The sequence below is a fragment of the Fistularia commersonii genome, chromosome 8 (assembly GCF_037954325.1).
Source record: "Fistularia commersonii isolate RoL2024-O1a breed Wild chromosome 8, RoL_Fcom_v1.0, whole genome shotgun sequence".
Classification (NCBI taxonomy): domain Eukaryota; kingdom Metazoa; phylum Chordata; class Actinopteri; order Syngnathiformes; family Fistulariidae; genus Fistularia; species Fistularia commersonii.
The window spans coordinates 16,707,962-16,728,028 of record NC_141291.1 but is presented as its reverse complement, the minus strand read 5'-3'; the positions used below and the strand labels follow the sequence as shown (position 1 = coordinate 16,728,028).

At 41.7% G+C, this 20,067-nt stretch overlaps 1 protein-coding gene across 1 annotated transcript in view; it reads left to right on the top strand.

The window, feature by feature from the left end:
* bmp6 (bone morphogenetic protein 6) overlaps window positions 1–20,067 on the top strand; it is a 47,830-nt gene that overhangs the window by 22,857 nt on the left and 4,906 nt on the right. Inside the window, exons 2-4 of the mRNA XM_086151421.1 lie at window positions 9,029–9,221; window positions 12,153–12,301; window positions 12,420–12,617. Of these exons, the coding sequence (XP_086007547.1) occupies window positions 9,029–9,221; window positions 12,153–12,301; window positions 12,420–12,617 (540 nt within the window). The remainder of the gene's footprint in view (window positions 1–9,028; window positions 9,222–12,152; window positions 12,302–12,419; window positions 12,618–20,067) is intronic.

Genomic DNA, 20,067 nt, shown 5'->3' with positions numbered 1-20,067 from the left:
GGAAAGTTGCCTGCCCAGTTGAACATTAAACAAAATTGCTTAACAGGGACTTACCAGTGCAATGCACCAACATCTTTCCTGTTTCATGTTGGACACACAGATGAAAGCTTCCTCTTGTTCGTTCTCTGTTTGTCTATGGGGCTTGACAGTATACAGAAGGGCCGGTTTTATCGGCCCATATCCTTGCTATGGACTAATGCTCCTGCATGGCCCAGAATTCTCTCATCCCCGACATATGGAACTATAACCATAACCCCGACTCCCATATCCCATATGTATATGTTGTTTTATAATTATTTGCTTTTTACCCCGTGTCCGTTTCCCCCGATGACGCTACATGAACACGTATCCGCACTTTTTCACAGGATGTCTTGTTTGTGTGCCCACATGCATCGGACATAAACTCTCGCCAGTCGCCCCTGGCCGGTCCTGTGGCGCTCAGTGTGTTGTTAGCTTTGATGCAGGGTCGGGGGAGAGAAGATCATAGCACAGGATGGACACATGTACACACACCTCAGCCGTAATGATGACTCCCAGCAGACCCTGGTGCTCGTGTTCATACCTTGACTCTGCAGCTTGCACAACTACAAAGAGCCTGAAAGCAGCAAAGTGTCGGGGTGGTGGGATTGACAGTGTTTCTTTACATTGTATGAGCCATCTAGTTGAATACGCTCTTTCCCTTGTTTTATTGTCACAACCTGCCCATGCCTTTTCTTAAGGGAGAAGACTATCTTCATGCATAATAAAGTGGTGGTTTGTGTCTGACTTTGTAAACCATGCACCTTTCGCTTGAAAGTTAATCCGGCAGTGGAAACCGAGACGGATCTTTGAAGGAATTGATGATGAACTGAAGACATGGAGAAAGGGGAACTATCGTCTGAAACCATCAAGTCTGAGAGAAAAAACAGATTAGGGGCTGTAATTACATAAACACAGATGGATTCTTCTCATACCTTGGACAGTGAGAGGATTTTTTTTTATTGGTTTAGCAATCTGCAAAGTCTTTAACAATCTTGACAGGTTTTTGCTGTGTAAAATTATCATCGAAGAGCATTTGTGTGCTTTCCTTTAAATTCTCTGGTCTCTCCATAGATCCCTTTCATTCCATGTCCCTGTCAACCTTTACCACGTCATTGGTACACAGTGAGGGTCAGAGGTAGTAGCAATAGTAAATTACATATTTAATTAGAAAGCAAAGATTTTTTACGGGGTGCTTAGGGACCCAGTTTTGGCATGTTTAATGCATAAAACTCCCACAAAGCTTGATAATTGAGAGGATACTGAAATCTTTGCTGTACTATAGAGAAAAGCTCAGCTGGTTTTCCAGATACACTGGCTCCTTGTTCCCATGTTAGTTCAACAAGTTCAGCGGTTTCTTTCATTAATAGAACTGCAGTCATTTTATTTCTTCCAGGAGACACTTGGAGGAAAAAAAACAAACAGTGCTTCCCACAAGGACAGCAAAGCAGAGCCTAAAGATGTCATTTTAATTACACTTAAACTGTCCTACCAAGCAAATATCAACAAGGGCTCTTTCCTGTTCTGAAGTAGAGGGGGAATTGTATCCCTGCTTGGGCAAAGACGAAAGTGAAGAAACCCTTTTTTCAGCCCCGCTCGTGAGCTGCCATTGAGTGTGGCAGGTAACTCCCCACTGATCCAGCGGAGAAATTTCCAGAATCTCTGTGGAAGTTCAGCCGAAAAAGGGTTCCTTGTGAAATCATCCCAAACAATCTCCAGGCTGCTTTTCTTCACGCACCTGGTCCATAACAAACCTCTACACTCTCCAGACCGCATTGAGGCACCGAGGACACGTCCTACTCGTAGGAATAAAGGGAGGCGGTAATCACTGTGGGGGTCTCATAACTTAGCGGGCATCTTTGATGCACTAATTGTTCAAATGTAGCACAGTGATTTTGACCAGACGGCAAGGTCAAAGAGAAACGAAAACAAACAACATTTTAACGATTTTTTTTTTTTTTTTCACCACTTTCTTCCTCTTTCCTCTGCTGTACTGTACTGGGATCAGAATTGTCTGCCGCACCGCAGGCATCAGGCCAGTCAGGTCAGGTCCATTTCACTCGTGCTGCCCGAAATCACAATGTAAGAGCAACACCCGCCGCCCTTTTAACGCTCTGTCTGGATGATAGAGCGTCATACAAACATGACAGCAAGAGAAAAGGAATAACGGTGGTCTTGGGTCAGTTTAGTCGACAACTGTTGCTGAATTTCCCTTTACGCCAAACTTTAAAAGGCTTTAAGAAACTAATATTGTCTTTGCTTTGTTTTTTTTATTTATAATAAGACAGGAGACGATGAGCTGAAGAATGTTTTTTTTTCCTAACGGCAGCACAAACTTAGACCAGCACATCCACTTATTATAAACTTTTTGAAGATTCCTCTAAAAACTAAAAAATACATTGTGGTTTTTCAGCCACATCCTTACTTGGTCAGTTACACATGGCAAGTATAATGTAAGTACATTTTAAAAAGACACAGTATTGCTGTTTTACCAACATTGCTGAGTCATTTCAACCTCTTTCTATTATTGCGCTTAATTTTCTTCCTCAAGAGGGAAATGACTGAATCGATATACGACATATAAAGAGCAAGATGTATGTTCTTCACGATGAGGCATGTTTGGTGTATCCTGTTTGTGGTCTCATTCCACCCACTATACTGGACAACTCCTTGCTGTTAAAGCTGTTGGCTCAAAAAGCTTAGAAAATGAAGAGAATTGCTATGTTGCGTCGCTCTGGAAAAGCCAATTGTGGGTAAAGTGGCTGAAAAGCAGCAAACCCCGCCGTCTCCGCTGCAGCACAAGACGCCAATGCACTTGCTCAGCAAGTCGCTGTGTGGATTCACGATTTGGAATTCACAGACGGTTGGTTAAGGGAATGAAAAAATCCACGGTTGTGAGCTGCCGGGAACGTTATAAAGCAGCTGGATGTTTTTAGTTAGAAAAATTGATAAAATGCTGAAGCAAGTTGATGATAATGCAGAACGGTTAAAAGCACTCCAATCCTCAAAAGTCTCAACTGAATTGACTGTCACTGACTAAATCTCAGACTCACACAGGATAATAGAAATAGACAGGTTTCTTTTTTGTGTGTTTGTTTATTCATTAGTCTTTCACATTTTTAATCCAAATAATTTGTTCGGTTGTCAGTAATTCAGTTCACAAGTTGCACCGTTTTTCTCTGCTGACGTGTTTCCATGTTCTAACTTGTTGAGCTTTGAGGTGAAAAGCCTCTAAACATATCCCTTCCTGAAAGGAGACAGATATTATCTGACCGCATAATTACATTTCAGAAAACTGTCTATATCTGATTGTCCTCTGTTGTATTTGTCTGAGTTTTAAGATACTTGAAACCACATTTGTATCCATTGTGTCAGTATCATATCAACTCCTTTAGACCTCTGCAGACATGTTAGAGAGACCTCTTCTGTGTGTGTGTGTTGTGCATGTGTAAACATTATGTATTACTCGCTGCATTTCAATGACATGACTTTGTTGACCTTGAATATACTTGGCTGTGTCTGTTAAAACAGACCGTGTTGGAGAACATCTCGGTGAGGGGACATGGTCGCTGGTTGTGAGCTGTGTGTTTCACGTGTGAGTGAAAGCAGCAGGGATTTGATGCGGTCGGCTGTCCGAGAGCTGTCCCTCTGGGGGATTGGCTGGATGTTATTGGGAGTATGAGCGAAACGCCGACCACAGACTTGTCAGCCTGTCAACCACTTCCAGGCCTCTCCGACAAAATCCTGCTTTTCATGCTTCAGATTGAAGCTATTTTCTTTTCCTTGTTTTCTAATTTCCAGTGTATTTCAAGGTGTCTCCATCCTCTTAATCTATCTTTCACCGTGTTTTTGTTTAATTTTCATCACAATTTGATTTTTGCACTTTCACTTGTATTTAATTTTACCCCTTCCCTCACTCCCTCAAAAAAAAACAACTTGTGTTTATCAGAATTACTTGTCGCTTTCACTATCCCGTCTGTCTGTTTGTCTACTCATCCTCTTTCCAAGACTGCCTTTGGACTCAAAGTTTCACTCACCCAACTGTCCTTCAAAACCTTTCCCCTTTTCCATCCCTCCTTTGCCCCTCAAGACAAATGAAAAGTGGTTTCATTGCTTTCACTGATTGTTTTTCCTCAGCTAATGTGAAGTCATCTATCTGTCCACTCTTGATGCCATGTAAAGTAAACTATGTTGCAGAGGCCTTTAATACGGATTTCCAACACTGAGGTTTTTTCTATTAGTATAATCTTCTTTCAAAAAATGGTCATATTTAATCCCCCAGATCATTAATCATTAGGTTTTAGGGCGGAAATTGGACACGAGGTTGAGCTGAGGTTAGGTTTTAGGCAAGTAAGTCTCCAGGAAGTGTTTGTAAGTCGATGCAATGTCCTCTGAAGTGATGGAAACACAACTGCGGCGGAACATAGCCAGATGTTGTGCAGGTGGAAACGAGAGAACAGTTCCTCTTGAAGGGTCCAAGAGAAATCTGCATGTTGTCCTTCTCACTCGGCTCCTGTCACAAACCGACTCCACGTCTCTCCCTCTGATGGTCTCCAAAGCGCTGTCTCTTTATCCCTCTGTTTTTGTCCCTTTGGCCTCCCTCTCTTTCCCTCTGCTCTGTCTTTCTCCATCTGGTCTTGTCATCTAATCCATTGCAGCCCCTGTCATTTTGTCTGTCTGCGTTATTTTAACTGACATAAACTTTTTATTGACACATAAGCATCCCTTTTTGCGCTCTCCCATCAACACGTCCAATTTTATTTGCTATTTCCAACTTTCCTAGATCCCCCCCTTTCTTTCTCATATATCAGTATGTTTATCTTTTCAAGATCCTCTCAAGAGTGGGTGTGCGCTGATAAAATCCAAGAACTACACACTCAGACCTGTATTCACACATATTACATATTCACACATAGCCTTAAGGCTCTGTTATCCGTCAGTGTGCAGCAAATCGCTAATATAATCACTTTCCCATCTTTAGAATAACTCTGAATAAAATCTTATTCGAATCATCCAAATCGAAATCCCTTTTCCCTTCTGTTTGTTTCAAAGCTGATGTCATGGTGGATTAGTGCAGGGCTAAGGTGCCTTTATGTGGCATGTGAAGACTTCCACCTTCATTTTAGATGTGAATCCCCAGTAGATTTCAATTGAATATGAAGCCGAAACGGCAAAGCAGCAGCTGGAATGCTACTTATTACCTTAAATACTGGCGCTTCCACTGTATTTTGTGTGAGAAATATACTACTAAAGCCCACATTTCTGCAGGATGCCAGACTACAGGTATTTGTCGTAGTTGACGGCTTTAACGTTTGTTTTTGTTTGGTCCAAAAACTTAAACGGTATCAACTTTGAGAGAAGCTTAGTAGTGTCTGATTTTTTGTTTCATTGCCCGTATTAATGAATTGACAAAACGCTCCGTGTGTAACATTATAATGGAATATAGAGCGCTGCTTCATATCACACGAGATCATTTTTCAGTTTTTCTTGATGCTGTAATATAAGAAAAAGAGTAACAACTTCATCAGCAATCATCATCAGTTGATAAACCTAACACGGTTTCACCGTTTGAAACGTGAACACCCGACTTTATAAATGGAGCTTCTCCAAAAACCCTCTCTCGTGAAACAAAAGATCTTCCCGAAACTGACTGGACAATTTGTGTCCATGCTTTCACGGCAAAAGTCTCAGGATACTGAATCTGTCAAAAAACATTAACCAAGCTTCAGTACATGTATGACACAATTTTAGATTCCTTATACAACTTGCTTAACAAATTAAAGGTTGAAAGTTGATATATTGAAAAAGCAATTTCCTTCGAATCAGGATTGTTTATGAACTTATTCAATGTTTGATGCGGGTAAACAATACATGCCGGTTCAAATGATCCACTGACGTCAAGCTTTCCGTTTACTTGTTTGGAAAGAGAATGCATGAGTGAACCATAAACTTCTGTTTTACACGTATGTTTTTTTTCAATAGACACAGTCTCTTGAATACTTTTCAAAGATTCCTGCTTCTTTTTCTGAATATCCATCTTTGTCTTCATTCAGAGTGAAGATTCTGAACTGAGAACAACTCAGACCCAGAGGTGTGTTGTAAACACACAATTACAATCACTTGAGATCCCCCATTTCCCACAATGTAGCATATCTTTCTCTCACCCATGCCCTTTAAACTTCAGTCCTTCCATTCGCAATTTGGCCCATTTGTTCTTCAAGTCCCAGATCATTTCGATGAGGTCATGGTGACATTAGAAGATTTTACCAAACTCCTCCTAAGTCACAGAGTTGTTGTTGAGGAAAAAAAAAGTGAGCATGTGTAAGATCAGGGAAATGCCCTTTATGACTCATATATTGAATGTAACGAACATAATTGTTTCTATCTGGTTTCCCGTATTACTGACCTGAGATGATTTAAAGTCAAAGCTACAGTAGGCAACAATTATTTAATATATGTTGAAAGTTATCCAATCGGATCAAGGTTTAGAATAGAATGATATCGCCAACACAACGAATCCTTTCTCTCTAAGTGTTGCTATTTGGAACTCTAAAAATCATTGTGTACTTTTCTGTGACTGTCATGAATATTTTTCCTTGTGACTTACCCCACACCTTTGCTTACTTTATCAAAAAACTTTCATCCAAAAAAAAAACAAAACTGACAATTCACGAATAGGGAATATATTATTTCAAGCTGGCCCGGGGGTGGTGCAGAGAGTGTTGTAAAGTCATTAAGCCATCCACTCAACACACCTCAGATATCAATGTGCGTGTGAATGTGTGTGTGCGTGTGTGTGTGTATACGTGTATCTGTGTGTGTGTGTGTGTGTGTGTGTGCATGTGCTCTTGGAAAATGATGAAAAGGTCACCGTCACAAGTGATAGAAGTCACAGAGACACAGATGTGAATAACATCCCATTCTCCATAGGTGGTTTCCTTTGAATCTCAAAACTAAGATGTTATTTGTTTTGAACAAGTCACAGCGAACCATGTTCAGCGTCTTAATGAAGCTGGAGAGACTCTCCATCCTTCCCTGGCTTTTCTGCTTGGTTTCTTACCTATGTTCCACATTTATGTAACTTGGAAATGTCTGGGGATGTGGTGAGCGTTGACCTTCCTGGGTGTGGGTACGAGGTGGAGCTGGCACATTCGGGAGAGTCTGATTGGTTCCAGCATTCTCACATCAACACAATTTTCTCTTCGCCTGTGACTCGAGGAACAAAATGTGTCATTGGTCCATTTTGGGTGGGTCCCCACATCATAAAATTACCAGAAACTTTAACAAGCCTGGCTTAGGTACAAAAGTATATTTTTCTTACCTCTGGTTTGGCCTGTAAAAGTATCCCAATGAATCTTCAGAATAAAATAAGTGTTTTATAAGTCTATAAAGAACTGTATATATGAATGTATATATATGTATTATGTATACTTTACATTAACTTGTCTAACTTTTCGTAGATGTACACGTTTGTTGATCAACTGTTTCAGTTAGAACATTTTCAATATCTTAGTACTGACGTACTTCAATATCGTGCAAGTTTCATCACCTAGTCAAGTCAATGTGATTCAGGCGAAAAGTACGCAAGATATTCAAAGCTATCGTCCACCGAACTAAAATCTCTATCTTCCTGCCACCTGCCACATCCTGGCATCGCACCAGCAGTTCATTTCAACGGATCCGAGGAAGGGGAATGCGAGGGGAGCCCCAGGCGGATGGAATTTTAAGTGGAATTTAATTTGAAATTGCTTCGCGTTTTTTACCCAAAAGGCAGTTGCGAACGAATTATGGCAAATGTTGATTTACAGAAATAACACTGCTACTTTGAAAGGTAATCGTGGACTGGAGCTGTAATATATAATATATAATATAAAGTTTGAATTTCAGTTTCTCCATTCTGGGTTTTCATCACAACTTAACATCTGTGTCAATAGTTCCCCTGCTGACAGGTCAGTGTTTCCACACAGGTGCCTTCATTTTTATAGGTCCAACTTTTGTGTGTGTGTGTGCATGTGTGTGTGTGTGTTGGGGGGGAGGGTATTCACTTTGCGTGCTATGCTCCAGGTCTCTCCGCAGGTGAAAAGGATGGTTGGCTACATAAATCCATTTTTGGTTCCCTGTCGGTCTGCGCATTCAGACTGCGGTCAGGAAACTGACGCCTGTTGAACCTCACTGTATTGACTGAAAACTGCCATCGAGATGATGATAGTGTAGCGTGTCTATGTGTGTGTGTGTGTGTGTGTGTGTGTGTGTGTGTGTGTGGTTGTTTGTAGCATACGTGAAAGTGTTTAAATCAGTCACAGTGTAAGAATAGTACCCACAAGTTTGTTGATGTGTGTTTATTCAATTACATCCGTTTATTTCTGTGACTTTTGCTGAATGTCACACATCAGGCTTTAACAGCTTTATGCTCCGATGCATTCGACATGCTCCTTTTTATTTTTTCCCCCGCTGTCTGTCCGTCATCATAGCTCTTCACAGGCCCTTTGCTGTGGGAGGGAAACCTCCAGCTGAGACAGGAATCGATTCCCTTGAGAGCACATTGTCATTATGGTGCATATTAAAGCAGAGCTTTTGTTGGTTTTTGTCATTTCATGCTGTCAGAAGTGGGCTTGGCATGTCTCTAGGTTCACTTTGATCGGATGATAACAGGGGTTTATTTTGGGAAACCGCAAATCCTATTAGATCTTAAGTATAAGTGGTGATTTTGTACAGTGTCTGCGGCCTTGTCTACTAGAACTTTACATAGAAACCCAGTTTGTAAACATTCTTTTGTATGTTTTTTGTGCAATTATATTCCATAAAATATCAAGTTTGGTTAAAAGATTTGAGCCTGGGGTTTAAACTTGTACCTCTGGGATGAATCGAATCAATCCCATAACGGCGGCACAGGTAGAAACGTGAGATTCGAACTGCTGGTCAACTTGAAACAGTTGCTTACATCTCATTCTCTCTGTTGATGATCTTGTGACGCTGTGTTTGTGTATGTGTATGTGTTTCCATCCCACAGTGGAGTACGACAGGGAACTCTCTCCGCAGCGGCGTCACCACAAGGAGTTTAAGTTCAACCTCTCACAGATCCCTGAGGGCGAGGCCATCACCGCCGCTGAGTTTCGCCTCTACAAGGAGTGTGTGAGCCGTGCCTTCCGCAATGACACCTTCCTGCTCAAAGTTTACCAAGTGGTCAAGGAACATCCTGACAGGTAAGACGTTTATAGAAGATCATAATTGATCAACACTGCCGATGCACCTTTTATGTGTCAACATGATGTAGGTTGATAAAATTAAACATTATACACGACATATTACCCTGTAAAGATTATGATTCCTCTCCTCGTGTGGTTCTTGCTATCATTCACCCCCTTTGTTTACACAGACTCTGGACCCCTGCCATGTTTATAAAATAAAATCAAGCAAAACCATGTCTTACAGAAATAGCATGGCTTCAGAATCCTTTTGCACCCCAAATGTGCACAGCTAATGCATGCCAAACATTTACATTGCATCTGCAAGCCTAGACAAACATCCACTAAGATTTCTGAATGATATTTGTGTTTTATCAAGCCCGCCCAGTGAGAAGCAACACTAATGGAGAGTTTCTCATGTGCATTTAGAGGCTCACATGTTATTGTCAGTAAATCTTTCTTTATGGTTGAAACAGAAGCAGCTCTTTTGGAGTGGCGATTGAGAACGAGGCTGTAAAAAAAATGATCTGTTACATTTGGATGCACTGAAACAAGAACGGCTTTGGGTGGGTTCTCGAGCACCAATTGTTCTCAAACTGACTAAAACAGATCTGGCTAATCTCAGCTCCTCGGATTGAAAAGGTATTATAGCTTCATCTATAGATTTTGGCAACGTATATTTTTCTGTCTGTCAAGAGGTTTCTATGGGTATCAAGAGCTACTTATTTTCTGCATTCCTTTATCCCTACAATGGGGGTTTTGTGCTCTCCAGTCTGGAGGTAAAGCCTTTTATTTTCACAGATATTTGGAGATTAAAGGGCCCATATAGCTCCAATTTCTCTATTATTGCAAGAATTTTAACTTTTTTTCAACCTTTAAAGAAAATGGTAGCCTGTATGGAACTCAGAAATAGCAGCCTTTCGTAAAAAAAAAGAACAAAAAAAAACAAAACAAGTCAAAGTGCTGCATGGATTCACTTACAAAATGAAACTGCGGATGATAAATTCTCTTCTTTAGAGATTTAACTCCAAGACAGCCCTGATCTGTAAAGTGACGTTCAGAAAGACGACAACACGTCCAAAAGGCCATTTACTACAAATATTTATGTTCTTCTATGTTATTCTTTGAAATGGCCATTTTTGTAATCAGCCAATCAGCAGGGAGCCTCGTCATGTTACCGTGCCCCTCCCCGCTGTAAAGACCCAACTTTTGACTTGACTCCCGGCCATAATGATAGAGCTCTTAATTTGCCCGACACCCTTTGTGCTTTTCATTTGATTTGGGGCGGTTTCGCTAACAGCAGGCGAGGAATGTGAGAGACTACAATGCCAAAAATGTGGCAGGCCTGACATGGTATGAGAAAGGGCAGGTTGCTGCGAAATGCTGCTTTTACTGACCAAAGCTAATTTTGTGAGCAATTATAATTTCCCTGACAGGATGATTGCATTCCTCTTTACTATTACATATTCAACCCCAGCTAAAGGTAATATTCTCCGGTGCTCAAAATTTGCCAGTTAAATTTATGAGTCATTATCTACATCCTGTAAGAAAAAAAAAGAAAGATCCCTGCCTGATCTTTTCCCTTCGGGTGTCGGACATACATATTTACCGTATGTTTACAATCCTAAAAAAATGCATTTCCCGTACTTCAAAAGATGAAAGCGCACAAAATAACCACGGCAGCCCTGAGGTCTGCTCAGTCATATCACGGCTCGTTTTTAACAACTGCTTCTGACAAGACTTCTGAAGGAGATTTACTGTAGCAACAAAAAACAAATTTGACCCTTGACTTTATTATTCCAGTTCATTTAAGCAGTCACTCACTAAGCAGTTTTACAGTAGCCTTCACCCTGCAGCCAGCCCTCTGATCGCCCCTTGCCATCCCTCACTAGGTGAACAGTGGCTGGGATGAAACGCGTCGTGATGGCCCACGCCGTGACAAATGTGAACATAGTTGTGTTGTGGCGTGTGTGCGTAAGGGGTAAAAGAATGAAAGAGCGGAGGCTCATAGGGGGAGCCGTCAGAAACGCTCTAATTAATGAACAATAAAGAGAAGCAGGTGATGCGTGACTGCGGGGGCATTCTCCGAACACCTGGAAGATTGCGACGCTTTGTTGTCGACTTGAGAGGAGGGTCAGATGGGCTTGACGCTGTGTTATTACTCCTCTAATGGGACAGTCACTCATATTCTGTCTTGTCCTTAAGTCCGCTCTCTTTTTATCTGCCAGTATTGTTCACTTCCTCAGTGTGTCACAGGAAGTTCCGTTGTGTTCACGCAATATAGAGTTAGGGATACTAGAATCCCCGCAGCATCAAACGAATAACATTTACTTTCTCTTTTTGGCTCGGGGACAGTGAGGCTGTACGGTGAAAACTACAGTGGAGAGCGATAAGATTTATCCCGGCTTTCCTCTTAAGTGCGGTTATTCATCTTCCTGTCATTCTGTTATGATACTGTTACTCTGATACAAACTCCTGTGTTGCTGCTAAGGAGATGGATCAGTTCTTTCTGGCTCTCGGAGCTCTGAGGCTCCACTTCAGTGATCTATAGTGCAAGGCACAAGTGCTCTTGGACCATGTCCAATTAGAAACTATGCTTAAATCAATCTTGAGGGGCCATCTTATTCATGGAATCAGTGGGTTTATCATTGAATTCATGATAGTTGCGTGTTTTGGGTGAAACCTGAAATAAACTAGTAAGTGCCATTTCCTCTCCTTGGCTCACTGATATTTGAATGTTGAATTAGGACAGAGCAAATAAATACCCAGCCCGGAAACAGCACGTTTTGGCCCTTGTTTTCAAACTAGATTATTTAGTGATCCCTGAATTCATATTCCATACAATTGGCTGTCAGGATATTGATAAAAAAAATACCTTGACATAATAAATGGGAATAACATGTATGGGTTTTAGTCAAAGTATTTTTTTTCTGTTCTGTATTTTTTCAGGGAATCAGACCTGTTCCTGCTGGAGTCTCGAAGGCTGTGGGCATCCGAGGAGGGCTGGCTGGAGTTTGACATCACTGCCACCAGCAACCTTTGGGTGATGAGCCCAATGCACAACCTGGGTCTGCAGGTCTCTGTGGAAACAAGCAGTGGTAAGGGTATACATGGTAAAGCTGTTAAATACTAAATATGGAGTCGTGCAAAAACACCAACATATATCCCCCTGTATGGATAACAGTCATATAAGTTACGATTGCCGTATTCTAACAGGACAAAGCATCAGCTACAAAGAGGCTGGGCTGGTGGGTCGTGACGGCGCGCTGGAGAAACAGCCCTTCATGGTTGCTTTCTTTAAAGTCAGCGAAGTGCACATCCGCACCGCCCGCTCCACCAGCAACAAGCGTCGCCAGCAGAACCGCAACCGATCCACACAGCCACAGGAGGGATCCAGAGAGCCCAGCCTCACAGGTCAGAACCCTCACTCGAATCACGTGGTGACACCGCAGCAACAGCCGCGGGACAAATAATCAGCTCTGAGCACCAGTGTCATTGTAATTAATCAAAGTACATCATCTCATTTTAAAGACTGGCTTATTAGACCTCTAATTGACGTTGGTATTTTCACCCAATAACAGAATGAAATGATTAATTCCACCATTTCATCCGTAGTAATTTATCATTCCGGTTCTTGTTTTTCTTGTTGCATTCCGTGATGCCTTATACGTCTTACTGCTTACACAACCAGACACAAAAATAACATCTCTCCATCTGTACCTGAACTGGCTGATGTTGGTTGATGTGCAGCATGTCGTTTAAGTCTGGCTGTAGGATTCGTATTGATGAATCAGCCCTGATGCTCTGTCTAATCAGGCCTTCATCAGATGAATGTACCAGCTTAGTGATCATTTAAAAGACCTTTTTCTTGATGTTTCCCCGTGTGGATCATGGGAACTGTCCATCGGAGTCCTGAAGTTTTATGTTTTTGGGGTCAAGGGGTGTGCAGCGTGTCACGTGTTTCATGGTCAGCTGCTGCTGTGGGTTTGTCCGTGTGTCAACATGGTTCCTCAAAGGTTTAAAGGCCTATTTTTCATCAAATAAGGTGGAACATGATACATGAACCAAAGAAGACTGCATTCATTTGGGGGAAAGATAAATTTAACGGTAGGGAAAAAAAACAATTCTCTTTCGATGGCGGTCGGTGTGCTGCTGAATTTTATGACATGAATTTATTAAATGACCATCTCTCCTGAGAGACCGAACTGGACACCTGAAAGATAAGAGTATAGTCACTATGAGACAGAAGGTGGATATTTAATGACTGGTTTCAACACCAACGGTTATTGCCACATTGGGACATTCTGCAGAATAGATCAAGTACTAAGTACGAAGTACTGATCGCTGGATAACCTTACCTTCTAATCTTCCTCATCAGTTTCCTTACTCCAACATTTACTCAGCAGATGATGGAACCAGTAAACTTAATCTTTGGACATCCAGAGACCCTCCCTATGAAATTTAAATGTAATCCAGCCTCACGTCATTTGCTGCTTAACTGTGGTGATTTAAGTTTCTCCTGTGAGGCTTTATCTCAGAAATCCTCCCTAATTCAACAGATTGAAACCTCATGCTAATATTAGGCCTTTATTTGTCAAGCCTTGTCTTTGCTAAACATCATAGGAGATCATGGATGCGACCAAATGTCTCCAACAGCAATCCTACATTTTGAACACTATTGATATTTTGAGTAATTAACCTCTTTCCTCATGGCAAATAAAGTACATTAGTTAACTCATTAAAACCACATTTTCTATTATTATATGAAGAGAATTACTTTTCAGGTTGCAACATAAATTGTGAATATCATCTGCACTGGCTCTCTATGTTGCCACTGCAGCTACGTATAATCTTCAGATCTTGATTCCAGTTATGGTTTGCTGCTAATATCTGTATCTGATCATTTACTATCAACCTAAATCTAGTTCTGCAATTCATAAAACTCAAAGTACATGGGATTAAAATTGCTTATACTGAAACAGAAGTCGGGACAATTTTCAGTGAAAGCTGACAGGAGCAAAGTAATACAAGATGCTTCATTTTGAGTAACCTTCTGAACCTCATCCTCCATCACTCTCCAGTCTGTCTTCATGGTTTTCTTTAGCAGCAGTAGCCACAACAGCAGGGGCGTCTGTGGATGTTACATCATCAGAATGCAAAATCTATATTCCACTATATTCCAATAGTATCAGATGCCATATTCATATTTATTATATTTATTGTCCTGATGAGGAATCGGGTAATTTCTGATTTGATTATTTTTTTCACAGACATAACCATAGTACATTTCTGATCTGTTGAAGTAGTTTAAGTACTCTCATACAATCTACAGTGAATTTATCTCAGAGATGTCAGTAGGCTCAACCTCAAACAGACTACACATTAAAAACTGAAAGACCGAGTTGAACCTGTGGTTGAGAAAGAACACGGAATACACATGGACCTAGTATGTTATTATTGGTTTTTAGATGTGGAAAAAGCAGTTTATCAGCTCACGTCCAGGTTAGCCAAAACCTTTTGGCTGAACGGCAACCTGAATCCAGCACACCTGCCTGTGGGACTCGTGTCAGAACTGTGATAAACAGCGTGCCAGAATCGGCCCGAGTGTTCTTGTGCTGATACCAGACACAGTTTCAAACAAACAAAAAAAAAACCAAACATACTGCTGCAAACTGATGCTCAAGCTAATCCCCAAACCACTCCGATCTGCAAGTCTGCGCCAGAGCCAGCTTGCTTTTGGTCCTCCGATGCCAGAAGACAGCTTAGTGACACACAGCTGCAAACAGCCTGTCTTGGCTTGCTACCTGGGAAGCCTTTTACCTCTACTTTGTCTGCTGACCCATTTAATTGTGATACCATCTGCATCATACACAGAAGTATTTACTGGGCCAGTTTGTTTTTCATTCTCCTCTTGCCACACTTTGAAGGCTTTTTCTGTTTATCCGAAGCATTTGCTTCACCTTCTCAGTAGGTTACTGAGGACTGCTGTTAATGCAAGAGGTTGTCAGTTAAATTCCTGCAGGGTCTTTTCTCAGTAATTGCGTTAGATGAAAGCGTTGGCTGACATAACAGAGAACAAAGACTCATCATTTGTTATGCTACAGGACAGTTAGAATGTACCACATGTTCATTTTTGGCTCCAGACCTATACTCTCCCTTACACAGCTGTCCCCTTTGGCTTGAAACATCCTGAGATGTCTTACCACTTCAGTTCAAGATGTCTTGAAGACGCTGTGATATTTAAGGTGCGCGCCAGCCATTCGTCCGGCCCGTGTGATCACGCCAGCCAGTGTCAGTCGGTGTGCCTGTTGTTACGTTGAAGACGGATGTCGTTATTCAAATGTAAATGTATTCATCGTGATGGACATCAATTTTAATAGATATCTCAAACTAATGTTATAAAGGGATAAATCTGCATCATCAGAGTGAGAAGATCGTCTCTGATGTGGAACGCCTGTGAAAAAAAAAAAGCTGCACTAACAAGGAAAATCTGTGAAATATGTGTCCTGGAGGATTGCACTTTACATAACCCAAAACATCAAGACCTCTCTGCCTCGCCACTCGGGACAACGAAGAGTGTAAATATTTAGATCCTACACAGGAAGTGCAGAGCCCCCCCCCCCCCCCGTACCCTCCCGCGACAGTAGAGTGTCTGCAGCCAGCCGAGGACTGCTGGGATCGGACGGCTCGGGAGGATCCGTGAGGAATTCACGGGGGCATATGGTTTCAATACAGCATCACTCACTGCAGAGACGGTGAGGAGGACACGATGGATGGACAGAGCATCTGTCTTGTGAAGCGCTCATAAGTGGAAATAAAATGAGCTGGTTGCACCCCTGGATTCTGACCGGCTTCACGTAAAAGGAGCTTGTCGCCGACGGTCAACCCCGCTACTTTAACTGAAACAACATTAAGCCTGAGTAGTGTTCTTTGTCACTCCTCTACTGTGCCCAGGGCTTTAGATTTTATTTTTTCCTCTCTCTTTATACTGTAAACTACTTTTCTCTTCTTTGCCACGATTAAACAAAATTTTGAGTCATTATTGAGTTTGAATAACAAACGAATAGCTACGATCGTCCGGCTGCTTCGGCCAGGTCGACTCGACTACTAGAACGTCCATGTCGGTCCGGACAGGAGGAAGGGAAGGCCTTTTGATGGGGAATTTTTATTTTCCCAACCGTGTTCCCCGTGAGGTTTACGTCTCGTCGGTTTCTCAGTTCCATAATTTTGCGCGGTGGATTTAAAAAAAAATGACTTGTGATATGAAATGTCTTCCAGATGACACAACAGGACACATCGGGCCAAATTCTTTTCTGCTGCATTCGTTTTGAGATAATGCTGTAATTTTATGTATAATAAATGATTCACTGTTCTCATTCCAAAAGAGGCAATCTGCACACCAGTCACTATGCTTTCTTTGCGGGCAAGTAAAATTGATATATTTTCCATTAATTGTGACTTAAGAGAAAAGAAAATGTGAATGGGGAGGGGGATTATTTACCCCCCCCCTTCCCCCAGGGTGCGCCTGAGCTCTGCAAAGTGGAGTATATTGTTGTGTATCTCACCGAGGAACAATACAACACCTTTAAAGGTAATTTGGGGTTTAGTGGGCGAAAAAGTCTGGGGAGGTAATAGGAGTCAGGTTGGGCTCTGGCTGTTGGGGAAGTTAACAACCATCCGGGGAAGGAATATCACATCCCAGAAACAGCACAGGCAGCCTGTAATTAGGCCTAGCCAGTCATTAGCTGCGCAGCTAAAAGACTGACCACGCTAACAGTATCGCTTAAAGAATTATAATAACACAGCGCTCGGCCAGCTGTGTTTTTTCATCTGTCTCTCCTCTCTCTCCCTCCTCCTCATTCTCTTCGCTGTTTCCCCACCCGACCTCCTTTTGTTTACCGTTGGAGTAATTAGACGAAGCGGAGCTCCCTCGCAGGGTTTAATAACCTCTGTGATGAAAGACAGGAAGAAAGATAAACTTCAGTAGTGGCGGTTGGAGGGAGAGACGGAGGGCAGAGGAGAGGAGGAAAGATGACAGCAGACGACGGTGACGTTCTCCTTTCAAGTCTCCGTGGGCGTCGGGGTTCTCTCTCTCCATCTCTACGATTTGATTTTAAATGTAGTTCTCTGTCACCACCGGCTCTGTGAGACTTCCATGTAATTGCTACTGTAAAAGCTGCAATCTTTTCCCACTCCAGAATGATGTGAAACATAACAACGTCGCTATAAAGCCCGAATTGGCGCCGTTTGATTTGTGTATTTTAGGAACGACGTGATAAATGTAATTTATAGGCTTTTCCTCATGACATTGGTACTGGGTGGATTTTTTTTTTTAAAACGCTAAATGAATAGCAGGTAGTGTCGTGAAGAGTTAATATCAGTGAGGCGCAGTGTTGAATAGACGGGCAGGGTGGGGGCATTGGGCCGGTGGAGGGTGCGGACCATGACTGCAATGAATTCAATGTGAATCGAGTGGAGTTTTTTAGTATCACATGTTCTAATGGATGTTTGTCTACTCACAGAGAAAACATTTCCATGTTAAACACTGTTAGGTAATCCACTGTAACGCGTCAAAAGAGCTCAGTGTGACTGGCTCCGTTTACACTGCCTCGCTGTCAAAGAGGGAACCGTCGCTTTCCTTTCCGTTTCGTATTCAAATATTTGGTTCTGATAGCGAGGTGATGGTGGATTTAATGTCTGTAAGGTGCCCAAAAATGCACTTTGTTGCTGTAGAATCGCACTATGTATCCGCTGAGGGGTTTTCTGATGTTCACCAGTGCTTACCTGTTGCTTCGGAGGTTTTCTTTCAACAAGAAGGATCTTTTTCAGATGATCTACTTCCACATCCATCTGTCTTGTATGGCGGTTGTTAAAACTTTCACATTACTATAAGTTACAATGAGAGCCACGGACTGCACAAATAAGTAAGAGGCTCCACTGGGCCAAGCAATTGTCCAAGTATTTGTTGATGCTGTGGTGAAACATGAATAAAAATATGAGTAAAATGTTTCTGTCTGCTCCAGGTTTAGTCCAATATTTACCCTCTTGAAGAATTGCAGCCTGAAACTTATATGATAAAGCTCTAACCAGCTCTTTAGTTCGTTATGGATTTACCTTTCAGTTGACTCATCACAGGATTTTGGACAAAGCCAGCTGCTGAAAGATTTCTCATTTATTTTCTGCAGATAGAAGAGAGAGATAGCCATCCTATCTAAGCTCATGACTGGTGTTCGGTGATAAACAGGAAACGTGAAGTTTTCACCCTCCCCTTTGGGAATATGACTGAAAAGTCTGCTGAAATGAGAGTATCATGCTTGGAAGGCTTGCAAAATACAAAATAATCATGGTGAAGTTGTTTAAAGTCACATGGGTGAATGTGATCGGAATAATGTATTTATTCATCCTTCATCATTTCGCTGTCATGGGGCTGGTTTGTGCGAATATACATTTTCTTACCTACGTTACAGTTAATGCTTTCCAACCACCTGTTCCTGTGTTTCATGCTTGGGCTGTCACATGTGTCATGACTGACGCCAACCAAAATAGAGTGTCATCTCACACGTTTAACTAACATGCTGGTAAATAGTGTCCAGAAAATGGCTTAATCAGAATTTATATGGCCTTTTTCAACGACTCCCACCTCACCTCTCTGTCGGGTAGAGGACAAAGAAATGAATGGAGGCCTCATGGGAGCTGGAGCTCAGCGGTAGCTATGTGGCATTAAATTTTTACAGGCCGGAAGGGGAGATGTGGTTTATGGGCACCACAAATCTAGGCCTTTACACTCAATGAAAGCCCACAGTAAATATCAGCTTTATTCCTCTAAAAGAGCCCCACAGACTGTAAATGCAGATGGCTTTGAAGGCCAAGAGGTGCAAGGAAAATGACTTGTGTGTGTGTGTGTGTGTGTGTGTGTGTGTGTGTGTGTGTGTGTGTTTTGTGTGTGTGTATGGATGTGTGTGAGCAAGACAGAGAGAGAAAGAGAGAGACAGAGTTGAAAAAATGAAAATGGAAAACAGCAATGCTGTGCGGCTAACCTCATTGATGACTCCTTTGTCACGTTAACCCAAAAAGTAAATACAAATTTTAAAAAGATTGAATCGAGACAAAGCCGTGATCTGATCTTCACGGCCCATGATCCAACATGTGTTAATGGTGGAATTGGATATACATCTTATGTCCAAAGAGATGTGGGATGTGTATTCATTCACTGATCAGTGATCGGTACGTGTCACGCTGGAGTCCAAACTATCAACATTCCAAAAGTAACACATAAATCGATATATAAGCTCTGCAAAGCAGCTATCATGCAATAAGATGAAAAAGCTCACAATAAACCTCACATCTAGCTCATCTCAGCTCAGCCAACTCGTTCAGCCAACCAGCAGCTTTTCTACAAGGAAACTTTTCCTCTTTCCTTAGATATTTCCTGGATAGAACGGCCTACAAATATAGCAAGACGTAAAAAGAAGAATTGTCACTGATTTTTTTTTGTTTTTTCAAAAAACTCAACTTGACACTTTTCTTGACTTGAGGCTAATCCGAATCTCACTGCCAAAACTCAATTTTGGAGCTCAAGCCCCATTAAATACATAAGTATTGTGTGTTGAAGTGAATGTGTGTGTACTGAAATGAAACTTGATTGAATAGGGAAATGTTAAAGGAACTGTTGACCAGAAAATGAGAATACTGTCACTGATTTTAGTTCAGTTCACAAAACTCTCTCAGTAGTTTCACAGTAAAATAGTTACAATATTCATGTAAATAAATGAATCGAACTAAGACTGATTTTCAAACGCAATTAAACAACAAAAAAACAGCAAAACATAACAGGCCTCCATAGTGCTTGTTTGGGATAACTCAA